This window comes from Electrophorus electricus (assembly GCF_013358815.1).
Source record: "Electrophorus electricus isolate fEleEle1 chromosome 5 unlocalized genomic scaffold, fEleEle1.pri SUPER_5_unloc_2, whole genome shotgun sequence".
In the NCBI taxonomy this organism is placed as follows: Eukaryota; Metazoa; Chordata; class Actinopteri; order Gymnotiformes; family Gymnotidae; genus Electrophorus; species Electrophorus electricus.
Window position 1 is genome coordinate 54,465 of NW_023336126.1, and position 18,217 is coordinate 72,681.

The 18,217-nt window shown below is 36.6% G+C and overlaps 2 protein-coding genes across 4 annotated transcripts in view; one reads left to right on the forward strand and one right to left on the reverse strand.

Annotated features, from left to right (window-relative positions):
- LOC113569248 (NACHT, LRR and PYD domains-containing protein 3-like) overlaps window positions 1-18,217 on the reverse strand; it is a 115,472-nt gene that overhangs the window by 21,596 nt on the left and 75,659 nt on the right. The window lies entirely within an intron of this gene.
- On the forward strand, window positions 1,573-17,860 carry LOC113586798 (verrucotoxin subunit beta-like). Of its 2 annotated transcripts, XM_035523431.1 has the most exons (4): window positions 1,573-1,822; window positions 4,061-4,171; window positions 13,405-13,515; window positions 15,149-17,860. In XM_035523431.1, exons 2-4 carry the CDS (start codon window positions 4,072-4,074, stop codon window positions 16,849-16,851), a joined length of 1,914 nt encoding a protein of 637 aa, XP_035379324.1. In that variant the 5' UTR covers window positions 1,573-1,822; window positions 4,061-4,071; the 3' UTR covers window positions 16,852-17,860. The 2 variants fall into 2 exon arrangements, with proteins under 2 accessions (XP_035379324.1, XP_035379325.1); XM_035523432.1 differs by lacking the exons at window positions 1,573-1,822; window positions 4,061-4,171 and adding an exon at window positions 10,259-10,392.

Below are 18,217 nucleotides of genomic sequence, written 5' to 3' on the forward strand. Positions count from 1 at the left end.
TGTTAGTTTCAGGAATTTCTTAAATGATTACATTTAATGAGGTTGTTGTTTTGTGATTATGAAGTAAAATCTATGCATTTAGTATGTTTTCATGGCTATATTGAGCAATTCCAAACATCAGTTTTCACTCAGAAAAGTTTATTGAATGGTTTGAGCAATCTGCTTTCTGGAGCCAATTCAGTTTCTCTTAACCATCAAGCTGAAGTATCATACTGAGCACTGATGTATTTTTGTGTTTGTTTGTGTCAAGTTTCTGTTTATTTAAGGAGCACGATTTTATTTTCATGATCTTTTTGAACACTGAAATATTAAATATAACTTTTACCATTTAATTTTTGTTCATAATTTGTTTGACCACCTGGAGGAGCAGGAGGAGTTCAAACCAGCTCCAAGTACGAGCAGGCAGGAAGTATGTTAATGTTAATGTTGTATGTTACTGTTATGGTGTGTTTGGTAAATAAATGGGCACACTTACCATTATATAAACGGTATGGACATTTTACTCTTCATTCTATCACGCCAAATGAGTAGGCATACAGATATAGCCAACATACCTTATTCAAGTGACTTATTTAGATTGATTTAATTTTTTGTAAGAATGTCACTACAACACCTTGTATACAATTATATTTTTATTTATTATTTGTTTATTTATTTTTTAGTAAGATGGTGTTAAAACAAGTAGTAAAATATGAGATGAGCGATATTATATATGACAAGTGTAGTTGACAGTATCTCACTTAAATAGCATTGAGTATTTGTTGTATTTATGTTGAATAGGCCTATATTACAATTTTATATTAAAGATTTTATAGTGTAACCTAACGCAATTAATAGTGAGACACTTTGTTAAATAGTCAAACTGTCTTTCATACATATTAGTCGTGAACTCGTTAGACCGTTAATATGTCTTAGAATTGCCTTATTTCATGGCAGAAAAAAATAACTTTATTTAATCGGTTTTCATAAAGTATTGTCATGTTAATTTTATGGCAAAACGGTGTTTCTTTATGTGGCAAAATGTTGTATTTATATGGTACAGTATGGAATCAAACTGCAACCTAAACCATAAAATCAGCAGTACTAATATATTTTTACTGTAGTAGTAGGATACGTTGTACCGTATATATTACTATGGGATTTGTACAATGTATGTTTCGCAGTAATGTACTGGAAAAAAAAACAGTGAATATAATGAATGAATATAAAATTTACGGTTGTCAAAAAACATAATGTAAAATCTTATACATTACGATCGTATGTTTTACGGTGAAATTCTGGCAACCAAAACTGTCAGAATTTTATCATAAATTTTACGAATATTTTTACAGTGTACGAGAACAGTGTCCAACGTTTTCTATAAGGCGCACACTACTAAAGATGTTCCAGTTTGAGGAAACTCACCCCAAGAGCGCTGAAGATTGAAAGCCGTCTTCTTAACTGCAGATAGCGTTTCAGGAAGTGAATTGCGGCATGCAGCAAGTTGCCTACTTGTCTTGCCAAAAACTATTTTCCCTTAACCTCAGCGCTGTACTTCCTTTTTACCAGTATTTATCGCGCCGCCCTGCTTGCTGTGTGGTTACAATATAAAACTGATCGAATCTCACCATGGCTGTTGTTGCGCTGGCTCAGAATGTATGTGGCTATAATTGAGAAACGATCAAGCGATAAAGGGCGGACAGCAAAAAAAGACATACACGTTAGGCGCTGCCACTGAGACAATAGTCTAGATATACCATTTGTTGTTGGAAGGAGTGAAAGCGAAACCCCGGGGCTTATTCAGACGACAGGTGGCAATCTTCAGCTCTTTCTTGAATTTAGGGTAAGTTGAGTTTTCGTAGCGTGCACCTTGTCTTTCTCGTGTGGTAAGGGTAGTTGATAGAAGACTTAGAAAATTAAACTGACACTCGTTTCTGCACTTTTGTTTTCCGTTGCATTCTGAAAACGTTGCAAAACAATTGTGTGATCACGAACATCGAGCTAAAAACGACTTCGTTCATTTACTTTTTTGTTTTTTGTTTAAGCAAAACATACTTTCACACCTATAGTTCGTTTGCTCTGATCAGAATCAGTTAATGAGTTTGTAAACCTCAGACCTGTCTGAGGCAGGCGCAAGAAACCTAATACGAGAAGAACGTCCTGGGTCGCAACCGCATCCGTCTTTCACAAACATAGTGGAACATTTCTGTATACTGCATACACGCTATTGCCCAACTTCCCCGAACACAGTATGAAAAGATCACAGTCAAACATTTAGAGGATCATGTATAGTTTCACAGTCTCTGAATATTAAATTCCACCTCACAGTCTTTTCAGGTAAAATCGGTCAGTGAATTTAAGATTATAGAAAACATTTAATAGAATCAACTTTAAAACATTTTATAATATACTAAAGTGAGTTTGAAAGGTGTCCCAATTTCAGTTTCATTCAAATCAGAATCATATTTTTAACTGAAGATCCTTAAAATAATATTTAACCAACCTAGTCATTTGAATCCAATGCCATATCATACTACTATGCTCCAAACAATTTACAAATCCAGAAATGCCTTCCCTGATACTGAGGTATCAACAGATTTATTTGCTTTTAAGTGTGCTACCAGTTGCTGCACTATCACACTAAAAAGATTTTACTCTCTACATTAAGAAGACTTATATGCCATAACTGTTCTATACCCACTGAATCCTTCTCTTATGCAATAAGGTTACCTTCTGCTCTTCTCAACTCTTTAGGAATAATTCCTTTCTTCCAGAGTATGACCATCATCTTCCATAAAAACTGACATGTCAATCCATTAGGCCCTGGTGCAGAACCTACCTTTGTGCACTGCACCACTACCTGAACCTCCCCCCACTTTGGTGGGCTGATATCCATCTGCAATATTATTACACCCACTGGTGGAATGTCTACTGGCAATTCAATATCCTTTTTATCTGTTTAAAGACCCACAAAATATCGCTCCCCAATTGCTTTTTGCCAACTTTTAAACTCGGCAAGTTCTCCTTACTAAATAAGGTCTTCACATAATATAAAGATTCCTATGAATCTTTCCTAAACAATGCACCGATTCCTAAAGATGCACAAATTGGCCTACGACAGCTAAATCGGGCTAATTATTGTGACTAGACATTGTTCATATGTTTAAAACATTTATTGTTCAGCTTGACACTGACAGAAATGTTAGTTTTGCTTTCACATTGATTTACAGATTAATTGAATAAAAATGCTATTGTGAAAACAGGAAATCTTGGAGCTGATGGCCTGTTTGGATTGTATGTGCAGAGCTACTGCTATTAAGTCTAGGTCACGCAAGACTAAAATGTCATTAAATGGTTGGATCAGAACATTTGCCTTAGAATCCTGGTGATGTGGTGGTGTAGCTCTGCAAACAAAAGATGATTTGTGACCTTAAAGAAAATAAAGAAGAAAATAGCTCAGAATCTCAGATAAAATGTCTTCACATTGAAACTCAAAGTGCTGAAACATTAAGCTAATTATATTTTAACACAGTTTCATTCTGAATATATACTGCATGATTTTATTGCAGTTAGAGATACTCTTATCCAGTGAAACTGAAAGTTCCTCTATCTTTTAGGTGCATTGGACTTTAATTTTAATTGGTTAACACACTCAGTAGAAATATCTTTATGAATCACTATTTCAAAGTTCCCTCTAATTCTTATTTATTCTTTCTTTAAATCAGCATAGCTGTAATGGTGAGCAGTGAGGAGGTGGACGCATGTGCAGAGAAGAGTGAGATTTATTATGGGCATATCAAGAATCAGAGTCAGTAAAAAAGTCCAGGGTCAAAGAGTCGACACGGAGAGTATGTAGATACATGCCTACAAACAAAAACACACGAAGGCAAAGGGGAAGCAGGCTATAACAAAAGACGCTAGGAAAACTCGGGGCTAAGAAACAAAAAGGCTAGGAGAACAAACATACACAATGATTTCTAGGAGAACAAATATACACAATGTCACTGATTGTGACAATAGCAAATCTTTTAGAATTACCAAGATAATTTTATTAAACTTGTATTTTTGTTTTGTGTTTAAGTATCACCAACCATGAGCTCACTGCAAAAAGAAGCTGTTGAGGTGCCATGTCTGGGAAGACCATTCCAGCTGGGCATGCTGTATGATATGAGGAGGGATTGTCTCATACCAGGTAGGTAGAGCTACTAGAGAAGCAGGTCTGATTGGCTGATTGCCTCTCTGGGTCTACTAGTGGAAGCACGTCTGCTTGTGGTGGAACTCTGGAAATCAGTCACACCTCAGACAGAAGATGCTATTTGAATGCTTTATTAATACTTGTGCACCAGTATTATCAAGTATTATTGTGCACAAGGGACTCAGTTTTTCTCACAGAGAACTGTCAGAAGAGTAAACCCCAAACAGTCACACACACTTTGTTATAGTTCCTCTCCACCCTCGTGGTTTCCCTAATCATTACCTCTGTTTAAGTAGTTGTCTCTACAACTGCAATATTTGATGTGAAATACTTTTCTCAATGCACCTCTCAATTAAACCCCTGATACATGGAATAATACAACATCCTAGTATCGCTAAGCAGTACACATTAAGGCGGTAATAGATGAAACAACAACTCCTTTCCACTTGCCAAACCACTCATCCAATCCATCATCCAATTATTGTTCACTCTCTTTTCTGCCCACCTATGCTCAGTTCTAGGGCTGTGTTTAAGAGCCTTAGGCTGCAGAGCAGAAGCTTTGAGAGGCCTCCATGAAGCCTAAGTGTGGTTGGTGGAGTGAGTTGAGTTCATCTTTGCTTAAAAAAGGAAAAGCTTCCAATGGGATATAATGTTGTCAAGCTTCAACTTGTATAATGAAGGATCTCAAACTGCATATATTGAATAATGTATTTCAAACACTAGTATGTTAAAGAAGGTGGGGTGATTACATAATCACTCCTGAAAACTATAAAAAATTTGGGTTCTTTGTGTGATTGTTAGACATTTTCTGGAGGATACCTCAATAATACTTCTTAACATTGACCTGCAATAAAGAACAGGACCAGTTGTTCTCATCAATTAATTCTCAAGTCTGCATTTTTATTCTTGAATTAAGTAGACATCATTATACTACTATATAGAGGAATTTTAGAATGACACTAGCTATCACCCTCATGTTCTAGAACACATCTGCAGTTGTTTGTGTGTCCACAGTGTCCATCCCTCTAATTTCACAGCAGGATGCATTATCAGGAGTACTTTGAATAATCCCCTCCACCTCGGTTGCCTCCAGTGCTTCCTTCTTAGTTCCTTAACTGCCGCCCAATCACCTGCTCTGAGGTCATATAGTTAGTTAACTCAAGGGGTTTGGCTCAGCCCTGTCTACCCAGACCCTGTTTTTCACATTTTGTGAAATTAACACTTCAGAAGGATCGTGTGTCAAAAGTGGGGATGTCATCTGATATTTCTAACATTGGTATGCCCAAGAGTTTACAAAATATGTCCAAATGGGGATGAGAATGAGAGTGAGACCACAACATGGGTTGAGCCCCTATGAAGTCATTTTTGGGTGACCTCCCCTGACTCTCTGTTTGCTAGTGAAAGCAGGTCTGATTGGCTCTCTCTGTCTAAGCATAAATTTGATAGCTTTCTCTGCCTTGTGCTGCATTTTTATAGGTCGTGTGACACAAGGGTGACATGTTTGATGACTGAATGACAGCTAGCATCATTGTTCTTAATAAAGTTGTTAATAAAAATCTTTGATGGTATGTCAACATAATTCAAGCAAACAGAGCTCTGACAAACTGCAGACATTTCCAATCATAGACATGCGTTATTACTCATTCATCATACTTATTACATACTTATGTACCTAGTCATCTAATTATTATTATGACCCATTTGTGATTTAGTGCATGATTTAGATCTAAATAATTTATTTACTAATGCCTTTTCCATTTAAGACAAGAAAAAAATAACCCATCCCATAAAAAACACTAAAATATGGTATGTCAAATCATATGCTCTTCTTTATCCACAGGCTTGACCTTATGGGACAACAATAAACTTCAGAAACACAAAAATGTGATTCCAAAACACTTCACTCAAATGGAGGTCAGCACTTCAGACATTTTAGAAGACAAGGCAGCTTCTATGAACATAAGTGGCTCCCTAAAGCTCAGTGTTCTGTCTGGAAAAGTAAATGTAGCAGGATCAGCTAAATATTTCAATGACAACAAAAAGTCCACTAAACAGTCCAGGATTATACTGAAATACCATGTAAGCACACACTTTGAACACCTCACAATGGATCATTTGGACCATAAGAGCTTTCAATACACTGAGGTGTTTGACAGTGATCTAGGTACACATGTGGTCACTGCTGTGTTGTACGGTGCTGATGCTTTCTTAGTGTTTAATAGAGATTTAGATTCAAATGAGGAGAAGACTGAGGTAGAAGGATCCTTCAAAGGTGCACTTAGAAATATCAGTTGTTATGGGATTTCAGTGGAAGGTGGGGCCTCAATGAAACTGAATGAGAATGAGAAGGCAGTAACTGACAAATTCAGCTGTACTTTTTATGGAGATTTTACATTACCAACTAATCCATTCTCATTTGAAGGTGCAATGGACATATACAAACAACTTCCAAACATGCTTGGTGAGAAAGGAAAAAACGCAGTTCCACTGAAAGTGTGGCTCTACCCTCTTGCCAAACTGGATTCAAAAGCAGCAAAATGTGTCCGTGACATAAGCAATAGCCTTATTACGGCTGTATCAGATGTAATCGAGAGTTTGAACAATGCAGAAATTAGATGCAATGATCTTGCAGTAGACACTGCTGCACAAGCGTTTCCTGCTTTCCATCAAAAGATTTAAGAGCTGAAGAAAAAATGCAATGACTATAAACTAGATCTGCTGAAGAAAGTGGGTTCTCTGCTGCCATTAATACGTGGAGGTCAAGAAGAAGAATGTGATCTTGTAGACCTCCTCAAGCATCATGAGGAGTCTCCTTTCAGTAGCACTGAACTTGACCAGTGGATAAAGATCAAACAGGATGAAGCAGATGTACTGAAATCCTTTCTGGAGAAGCTGGAATGTCCTGCTTCAGATGTATATAAAAGCATTGGCAAGGTCTTTGCACACACTGAAGATGTGGTGTGCTTTACTTTCACCTCTCTGTATAAGCCAGATCCTTTTCTTGATTATCTAATAAACTATACAGATGAAAAGTCTGAAAAGAGATATAAAGGCAAAAGAGAGAAACCTGAGTCCTGGTTGACTCAAGACGTAGGTCAGAGAATGAGGAAAACCTTGAAATTATTCAATGGCCTAAAGAGCTCAAGTAAGAGTAACAACACCAAATTTATTGTGGTGTCAGATTATAACGAGGAGAACCCTGGTGCTTGCATAATGTTGTACAGAGATGAATGTGATGACACCGTCTGCTTGATCCCGCCATCTAAACCCATCTGCTCAACCACTGGTGCTGTGACTGACAGCAGTGTAACAGTGAAATTAAGCCCTGCATGTGAGTCCACAGTGAAGCGAAACCTGGAGTACAAGATGGAGCAGGAGGAGGAGTGGAAGTGTCAATCTCTGCAGCATAAAGAAGATGAAGTCACACTAACAGGACTAAATGCTGACTCTATGTATGAGATCAAATGCACTGCACTGGATATACTGGGGAAGCTCCCAGTTACCAGTGATGTCATCACCATTCAAACTCCTAAAGGCACATACCCTCCAACTGACCTAACACACCAAAACTCAAGCACCAGAGACACCAGTCAACCCGCAGCAGAACCATCAACACCAATCAATGACAACAGCCCTTCACATGTTCCCGGCTCAAAAAAGCACTGGAAGTCAAAGAACAAACATGACACATCTGAACAAAGATGAATGCTGTTAAGTGTGAATGAGATCAAATAAACAGCAGTGGTTGAAATGGAGGCGTTCCCTGTTGTTAGTGAGGTTGTCACTAAATATTTGTGAATTAATACCTCACCGAGTATATGTATGTATCTAAAATTGAATGCAAAGACAGAAAACCCAAAATGGAGGATATTTGTAATGTATATAATCTGAACATTAACACACTTTACATAATCTGGATTTCCATTGACACTGGAGAGACCAGAGCCAAAGGCTTGCCCACTAATATAACAATAAAACTGTCATTAGAAGAGCAAAGTTCATAATGCCTGGTAACTGACATATCCTAAATATGCCAAGATGTTAACAGACCGACACATTCAATTTAATGACTATCTACAATGTGTTTTCATTTTAATTTTCCAGCACCATTCTTCCTCTGGAATCTAGTTACAGCTAGTATATAGACTCCAAAATGAAAATAACAGAGGCCATTAAGAAAACAACAGAAGAATATGTCCACAAATCTCAGGAGTAGCAAAAGAGGAAAATGTCATGCCTGTGTCATGCCTTCTTGTTTGTAGCCAAAATAGGATAGGGAAGAGCACACACCTCATCTTTTCTTTGATTGCCGTTAAACGTGACACAACACTGTTGAAGGCATTCTTTTCTTGACTATGAGGAAAAGTTGAAGAAAATGAGGAAGGTTTGAAACAAAATACTCTAGACAATATATAACTCAGACAATCTACAGCGGTTGAAGTAAGTATTGAACATGTCATCAATTTTCTAAGTAAATATATTTCTAAAGGTGCTATTGACATGAAATTCTGACCAGATGTCGATAACAACCCAGCCAATCCACACATTCAAAGAAATCAAACCATAGATGTCCATAAATTATGTGTAATAATGAGAAATGACACAGGGAAAAAGTATTGAACACGCTTAATAAAATTTCTTTAATACTTCGTACAAAAGCCTTTGTTGGTGATAGCAGATTCAAGATACCTCCTGTATGGAGAAACTAATCGCATGCATTGCTCAGGTGTGATTTTGGCCCTTTCTTCCACACAAACACTCTTCAAATCCTGAAGGTTCCGTGGGTTCCGTGGGTTCCTTCTATGAAGTAGTAATTATGGGGATGTCCTAACTTTTCCCTCACAAGAAAATGTAATTTCTATTAATTATATTTTACAATTTTTGTATGTTTTTGTATGATTTGTATGTTTGTTATCTATATCTCTCAATATTGTTTAAATGAAACTGAAATGCCCATGTTTAAATGTTTAAAAAGACAAAGGTTTTCGTGGCATGTCCTCATTTTTTTTACATCTGTTTTACATCTCCGTGTGTGTTAGTTTACATGCCCACGACCTCCCCCTGTATTACACCTGTTCCTCGTTTCGTGTTGTTATGATTCATGTATATAAAGTATATGTAGTCGTTGTTGGTGTTTAATCTTATGTTAGCCTGTGAGCCACGGTGTCTTCAGTTGTGTGTAAATAAACGTCACTGTGTTTTACGCGGCTCGTTCCTGCATCCTGCCTAGCCTCCCGCGTTACAACATGACTGTAGGCCTTTTTTGTACATTGACTTAATTTTATATTTAAATATACTTTTTTATTTACTTACCTGTATGTATATATGTATATGTGTGTGTGTATATATATATATATATATTATATTATATTATATTATATTATATTGAGGCTTCACCGATTATTATACACTGACTTTTATATTTAAATATACTAGACTTTATATTTACTTACCTGAAAATAATTGTCTTTATATGTACTGTATATGAGCCTTGTTGTGCAAAGTTAAATACTGTGTTTTATTATAACAACCTTCAAACAATAACAAGTAAATTTGCAATTTCCCCAGAAACTTCTTTGAAGGTAATTTCATATTATGGAGGTTGTTTAAGATTCAAAGTCATCTACGACATCAAAGGAACAGAATGATCTGCAGTTTTTCACAATAATGCTGTAAAATAGAGCAATTGATGTTTAGCTAATACTAACAAGATGAATAAAGGTAACGGAAAAATACTTTTGGTATTATTTTTTTATTTATAATACCTAAATACAGCCTACAGTTGGGCATTTCAAATAGCTAGGATTGTTCGATAAGTAGTGCATATCGACAGATAAGGACATTTCGACAAGGTATTCTACCGGCGTTTCGAGAGGCGTCTAAATGCAATTCGACGGCGAGCACATCTGTGTATGCAGTCAGTTGGAAATTTCTCTTTCGTTCCAACTTCACTCAGCAAAAAATCATTTCGCTGTTGTCGGATCGAACAGCATTTATCGCCCCGCCCTGCTTACTGTTTGGTATGAAGGAGTCTGATCTTAACTGTTGTACTTAAGTGAGGAAGTGCAGACAGCAAGAAAGACACCTTAGGCGTATGCGTCCTCGTTCTTGAGCAGGCAGCGCGAACAATTACCGAGACAACAGTCAAGATATAGTCTTTTGGTGTTGAACAGTTAAGAGATTCAGACGACGAGTATCAGTTTTTAAATGAATTTGGGGTAAGTTGCAATGCTCATTTTTCACTTGCACACATGAAGCTTGATATGCAATATAAAGTCATTGTTCCGTCGAATTTTATTTCACTCCCTCTAAGATTTGGTGAAAGTAGTGATATACCACACTTTTACTCAGTAAACGATTGTACAAAATGTCATTTTAGACATGTATTACACATTTCTATACTAATTGTTTGTTGAAATTGTGTTGAAATATTGTGTTAATGTATAAACCCCAAATGCCATGGTTTAAGCAGGGCTTTTGTGTTTCATTTTTGGACTCTTTGTCAAATTAGAGTAATTTTATAAAGATTAAATGTTTTTTGGGTTTAACAGAGTACTTTTTATATTAACAATTTATGTAGTAGTAGACCTGGATTGAGAGAATTAAAGTAGAATATTCATCGCAAAATTCATGTTAATCACAGTAGTGTAGTGCGTGATCCCCTTCTGCTTCTAACCCCCCAACAACAACTATATATATATATATATATATATATATATATATATATATATATATATATATATATATATATATAAATTCAGAAATGGTTTATCGAAGGCGTACATCAGCCAGTACATCAGTACATTAAATGTACTAAAGCACAAATGTTACATGCATTCACTTCCATTTTCGTCTCTGCAAATATACACTTCACCTACATAATTCATTCCGTCAGATCAACGAATACAAGTTAGCGTCTATGTTCGTGTATGTGGAAAATTTTGACAGTTTTGTTGTAAATATATTTTCTAATGTATACATTTTATAGACTGTTTCAGTGAGACAAACAATAATGAAGTCATTCGTAAAGCATTTCCTGGGGCACCATTTAAAAAAAAAAAAGGCTAAGCAGGATGCGGAGACGAGTCGCATTAAACAGAAACACACGTTTATTCATACACCTAACGTAGCTCTTAGGCTGTCACATCCAATCACCGATAACAGCAACACGTAGACGCTAGACTTTTATACACGCAGACTAATGAAACGACGAGGAGCAGGTGTGTGGGGGGGGCACACGCACACATACGGCGCCGTACCGTGACACATAGAGCAGGGGTTCCCACTTAACCCGCCACAAAACGTTCCACATGGATATTTTAATTGACCGTTTAAAAATCTAAACAAATACAACACAACAATCAGTGTTGCCTATCGAATTTTGATCACACAACAAAATAAATGCAGCACATACAGCTTGGCTTTCCCATTCAAAAATATGGTGGACATTTTACTTGTAGGTTGTCCAGCCTCGGAATCTTTCGTTGTGAAAGATTTTTGTCAAATCTGAAATTCTGTGTGTTGAAATATCTATGTATATTATAAGGAGCGATACTTTGAAAACAGAAAAAAGAAAGAAACATTTGGCCAACAGCCAACAGCAGTACCACTGCGGACACTGGGGGGGCCACAGGTTGAAAATCACTACCATAGCGCTTTCATGTTTAAAGCATTAAATGTGCATTAACAATCTGCTGTTTTCACAATATTTCCAAGAAATGTGAAGAAAAATGAAAAAATAATTAAAAAAATAGAAACAAGACTTTAAAGACATTTAAATTGACTGATTGCCTTGAATGTTTCCCAGATCAATATATTTGTTTCCCCATCAGTTAGTGGGTGCTCAAAAGCTAGTATATAGTACTATAGTATATAGTTTTAGTATATAGTGCTATAGTATATAGTTTTAGTATATAGTACTATAGTATATAGTGCTATAGTATATAGTTTTAGTATATAGTTGTCACGGTACGGCCCCTCCCCCCGAACGTCTCGTGTGTGTGTGCGTGTGTGTTCGTCAATGAGGCCACGCCCTCCCTGTGTCTCACACCTGCTCTTCATTGTGTCGTTATCGCATATGTATAAAAGGCTGTCATTTAAACGTTTGTGTTGTGTTTGACTCCATTTGTGTGCGTGTTTAACTGTGAATGTTACATGTTCTATAGTATATATATTATATGTGAGAGTAAGCTAGTGTGTGTGTGTGTGTGTGTGTGTATATATATATATATATATATATATATATGTATATATATATATATATATATATATATATGTATATATATATATATATATATATATATATATGTATATATATATATATATATATATATATACTCGCTTACTCTCACACAAAAAAAATGTAACAAAGTAAACGTTTACTAATGGATGGTCAGTTTTGTCAAACAAGTCATGAATGCTGTATTAGAAAGAAATTTCATGAATTTTGCATAGAAGCAGAATTTAGTTTGATAGCTAGCTTGTAGCAGACATCATGCATAAAAAAGTTTTAAAAGTTAATTCTTGGTTACTGCATCTGCCAAAGAAATTTAATATCGGTGCATGCCTAATTTAAAATACTAATTGTGCAGCTTGATGTGACAGAAACATTAGTTTCACTTTGATTTTGATTTAGTGAAAAACAATTTAAAAAAGTTTGAAAAGAGAAAATCTGAAAACAGGAAATCAGGATGACTTGTGAAAAGTTGTACACACTGCTGTCTCCTTTCTTTAACTTGACTTTTAACTGTGATGATATGGTGGTGTAGCTGTGCAAGCTGATGATATTGGGTGTTTTGATAAAAGATTATTTGTGACCTTAAGGAAAACAGCGGAACCCTGTCGTGTTTAAATACAGGCTAACCGAATTCTCTGCACAAATTAATGGATACACCACTTAATATTTTAAGAATCTCAGAATCTCAGGCAAAATGCCTTCACAATGAAAATGAAAGTGTTAAAACGTTAAGAGCATCATATGGAAACATTTAGTTTGCTTTTCAATAAATTCAAAATGATTTATTGTACAGTTATTTAGAGACACTCTCATCCAGTGAGACTGAAAATCCCTCCATCTCTCAGGGGCATTTGACCTGCCAAAAAATGTAATATTGGTGCATCCCTAGTGTCCTCTAATTCTTAGAGTTATTCCTTCTTTAAACCAGCATAGTATGTATTTTAGCATGACCAATATCATTTTATCAAAATTATATTTTTGTTTTGTGTTTAAGCGTCACCAGCCATGAGCTCACTGGAAAAGGAAGCTGTCGAGATGCCGTGCCTGGGAAGACCATTCCAGCTGGGCATGCTGTATGATATGAGGAGGGATTGTCTCGTACCAGGTAGGTGGAGCTACTGGTGAAAGCAGGTCTGATTGGCTGATTGACTCTCTCAGTTTACTATTGAAAGCAGGTCTGATTGGCTCTCTCAGTCATAAAAGTTAGAAACCATAACTTTCTCTGCCATGTGCTGCATTTTGTGTCATGTGATATGCCTGTCAGAAACATGTGATTGGTCACATTGAGTTATATTGACGGGTATGACATGTAACGAATGACCGAATGCCAAAGGGCATGGAGCAGGAAGCACAGACTCCTGACTGGGAAATACATTTATTAACACGCAACGTAACTGTGGCACTCACATATAACAGTAACAGATAACATGACTTCTACAATTAACACGGATAACTCACAAGTAACTGAAGACAATATACACAGGCACAACAGCTAAACAAACATTAACAAAGGCTACACGAACATGGACATTAACAGTATACGCAGACGCTAACAAACAATGACCAACAGTGAGGGGAGCACCGACGGGGGTTTAAATAGCCCAATGAACACTGACCCGTAACCCTGCACAGGTGCGTGCCCTCACGAGGATGTGGCCACAAACAAGAGTAAACCCCCCCCTGCACGCGGCAGGCCGGACCACGTGACTTGGGGGGAGCGTCCCGTGACACATGTTAAATGACTGAATGACACTAGCCTCATTATTTTTATTAACATCCCAGTATTGTTTATAACTAGCCACTCACAAAAGAATGCTAAAAATTACACTAAAAAGTCTCAAGAAAAGAATTATCCATCCCATAAAAACAGATGTCATATCCAGACTAGCTCTAAGTCTATCTAGTCTCACTGCTAAAGCTAAAATAAACAAAAATATTTTTTAAATATTATAAAAAATAAAAACATTAACAGAAACCAAAAGGACAATAACAAAGAGATAACAAAAAAACTAATATACACTTATTTCACTGTTCAGTAGAACTTATAAGACACTTCAATCACCTGTGCTATTATAACATCACCTCCAACTCCATCATGTAATTTTCATTTTTCTTTTCTTCATTGTGTGCTTTGTTTTTATCTTCCTAACTATGCGCACCATGTCAAGTCCATTTTCCTTCCTGATTCCATCTACCATATCATCTTTCACCCTCTCTATCTGTATCTTGTTTCCTCCCTCATTTGTGTTGGTATATATTGCCTTCTTTTCCTTCTGTTATTTGTCTTTGATTCTCTTGATTATAGCTGTTGTCTATCCGTGTATGGATTCCCAAGTGTGGCTTTATATGCAGTGTGTCTTACTTTCACTTTCACTTCATTCTGTTGTTAATAAAATAAGGATAGTGCCTGCTTCTTGTCTCACAGCATTACAGATATATTAAATGGATGTTCTATTATTTATGTATGCAAGATATGATACCTAGACATTTTCCACCTACATACCACCATCGCTTGTACTGTAAAATCTAAAGTCACAAAAATGTGCTAAAAGTGTATTTTTAAAAGATATATATGTTGACTCTTCCATGGTTAAATGAATAAAACATTATCATGTAGGTGCTGTTTTGAATGATGCTGAAAGAATGCATTTATTTCCACTCTAAGATTCTAAAAATTCTTATTATAGATTATATGACATATTATAGGGTTTGTTCTGTTTGCCCTTCTTTATCCACAGGCTTGACCTTATGGGACAACAATGAACTTCAGGGACACAAAAATGTGATTCCAAAACAGTTCACTCAAATGGAGGTCAGTGCTTCAGACAGTTTAGAAAACAAGGCAGCTTCTATGAACATAAGTGGCTCCCTAAAGCTCAGTGTTCTGTCTGGAAAAGTAAATGTAGAAGGATCAGCTAAATATTTCAATGACAACAAAAAGTCTTCTAAACAGTCCAGGATTACACTGAAATACCATGTAAGCACACAGTTTAAACAGCTGACAATGGATCATCTGGACCACAAGAAGTTTAAATACACTGAGGTGTTGAACGGTGAGAAGGATGAAAATGATGTAGCAACACATGTGGTCACCGCTGTGTTGTACGGTGCTGATGCTTTCTTTGTGTTTAGTAGAGATTTAGATTCAAATGAGGAGAAGACTAATATAGAAGGAACATTCAAAGCTGCTCTTAGTAATCTCGGTAAACTGGGGAATTTGGAAGGTCAGGCCTCAGTGAAACTGAATGAGAGTGAGAAGGCAGTGACTGACAAATTCAGCTGTACTTTCTATGGAGATTTTAGATTACCAGCTAATCCATTCTCATTTGAAGGTGCAATGGACATATACAAACAACTTCCAAACATGCTTGGTGAGAAAGGAGAAAACGCAGTTCCACTGAAAGCGTGGCTCTACCCTCTTGCCAAACTGGATTCAAAAGCAGCAAAATGTGTCCGTGACATAAGCAATAGCCTTATTACGGCTGTATCAGATGTAATCGAGAGTTTGAACAATGCAGAAATTAGATGCAATGATCTTGCAGTAGACACTGCTGCACAAGCGTTTCCTGCTTTCCATCAAAAGATTCAAGAGCTGAAGAAAAAATGCAATGACTATAAGCTAGATCTGCTGAAGAAAGTGGGTTCTCTGCTGCCATTAATACGTGGAGGTCAAGAAGAAGAATGTGATCTTGTAGACCTCCTCAAGCATCATGAGGAGTCTCCTTTCAGTAGCACTGAACTTGACCAGTGGATAAAGATCAAACAGGATGAAGCAGATGTACTGAAAGCCTTTCTGGAGAAGCTGGAGTGTCCTGTTCGAGATGTATATAAAAGCATTGGCAAGGTCTTTGCACACACTGAAGATGTGGTGTGCTTTACTTTCACCTCTCTGGATGAGTCAGATCCTTTTCTTGATTATCTAACAAACTATATAGATGAAAAGTCTGAAAAGAGACATAAAGGCAAAAGAGAGAAACCTGAGTCCTGGTTGACTCAAGACGTAGGTCAGAGAATGAGGAAAACCTTGAAATTATTCAATGGCCTAAAGAGCTCAAGTAAGAGTAACAACACCAAATTTATTGTGGTGTCAGATTATAACGAGGAGAACCCTGGTGCTTGCATAATGTTGTACGGACATGAATGTGATGATGCCGTTTGCTTTATCCCGCCATCTAAACCCATCTGCTCAACCACTGGTGCTGTGACTGACAGCAGTGTAACAGTGAAATTAAGCCCTGCATGTGAATCGACAGTGAAGCGAAACCTGGAATACAAGATGAAGCAGGAGGAGGAGTGGAAGTGTCAATCTCTGCACCATAAAGAAGATGAAGTCACACTAACAGACCTGAATGCTGATGCTGTGTATGAGATCAGGTGTGTGGCAGTGGGAGAACTGGAGCGGTTCCCAGTTACCAGTGATGTCATCATTGCTAAAACATAAGTCTGAAATTTATGAATCACTGCATCAGTACATAAATATAAATGAATGAATGACTCAAGAAAAACATTACTGTAGATTGAAAACACTTCTTGGATACTAATCAAGAAGTAGTACAGTAGTAATTGTCTACTAAAAAATGAATAGTTAAAAGTCTTATCAAGAGCTGTAGCAGGGTTTTGTGGTTTTCACCACCCTGCATGCACTAGGGTTAAGATCTAATGAGGTTAGTGTTAAGGGCCCTGCACAATTGTTTTTTTTTTAATCTGTGAAAAATAAATACTTCTGCAAAGAATGTTATATATTCCAGTTACCTTCCAATTATTTTGCCATTTAAAAGAGTGTTTTGAATTTTTTTTTTCTTTTGGCCTTTACTGTTCTGCTTTGTGGGTGTGGACGCTAGTGGATTGAATGACAGCCTCAGTGTCAAATGAAACCACCCAGATAGTTAGTATGGAGTAGACTGTAAATCAGATCACATCAACACTGCTTTACATGTCTGAACCTGAAAACGTGAAAGGCTGTTAGGTCTCTTGGTCAACAGCGGAACCCTGCCATGTTTAAATACAGGCTAACCGAATTCTCTGCATAAGTTAATGGATACACCAGTTAATATTTTAAGAATATATTTAAAGTGGTATTTTCTTTGCATCTCTTAAAAATTGATGACTTTTACATTAAAGCTATTAGCTAACGTTAGCTATGATTAGCTAGTCAGCTAGTTTATATATATATATATATAGCCCTGATTAACCAGGGCTAGCTATCAGGCTTCAACTAATCATGGGGAGACTAAACATGGGGAAAGTCCATTATTAGTCATTTTTAAAATGTCAGTGCATCATATCATGTGATGTTATAAAAATACATTTGTAGTTTAGCTAAATTACATAAAATTGGCAAATGTTAGCCTACAGATTTGGTTATTCTCTCATTGCTTGCTATGTTATTGAATAAAGTGTCAAATGAAACAATAACTGTTAATTAGAAATAAAGACTTAACAACTTATTATCTGCATTGCCTCCATGAAAGTGTCAGGAAAGCTGTTGCTTTAAGCTTTACTCGGCTAGGAAATCTGGAGCTGTGCTGAACCCAGTTTTCAAATGAATTTGCAGTAAAATGCCTGTCACTTCAACCCCAGAAAGAAATTTGGGCCATTTTGGTTTGGTCTCGTTTTCTGGAATAAAATGTAAAGAATAACCTTTCTCCCACTTACATCCAAAAACCTACCAAGACAACCAAAATGTTCAATGCACATCCCAAGGTGCTTTCACATTAACTTATTTGCAAGAGTTTATATGTATAATAAATCTATTTGTCTTTCATGGGTCCATTGTGCCAGGTGGTGAGGAGAAATGTTGATATATG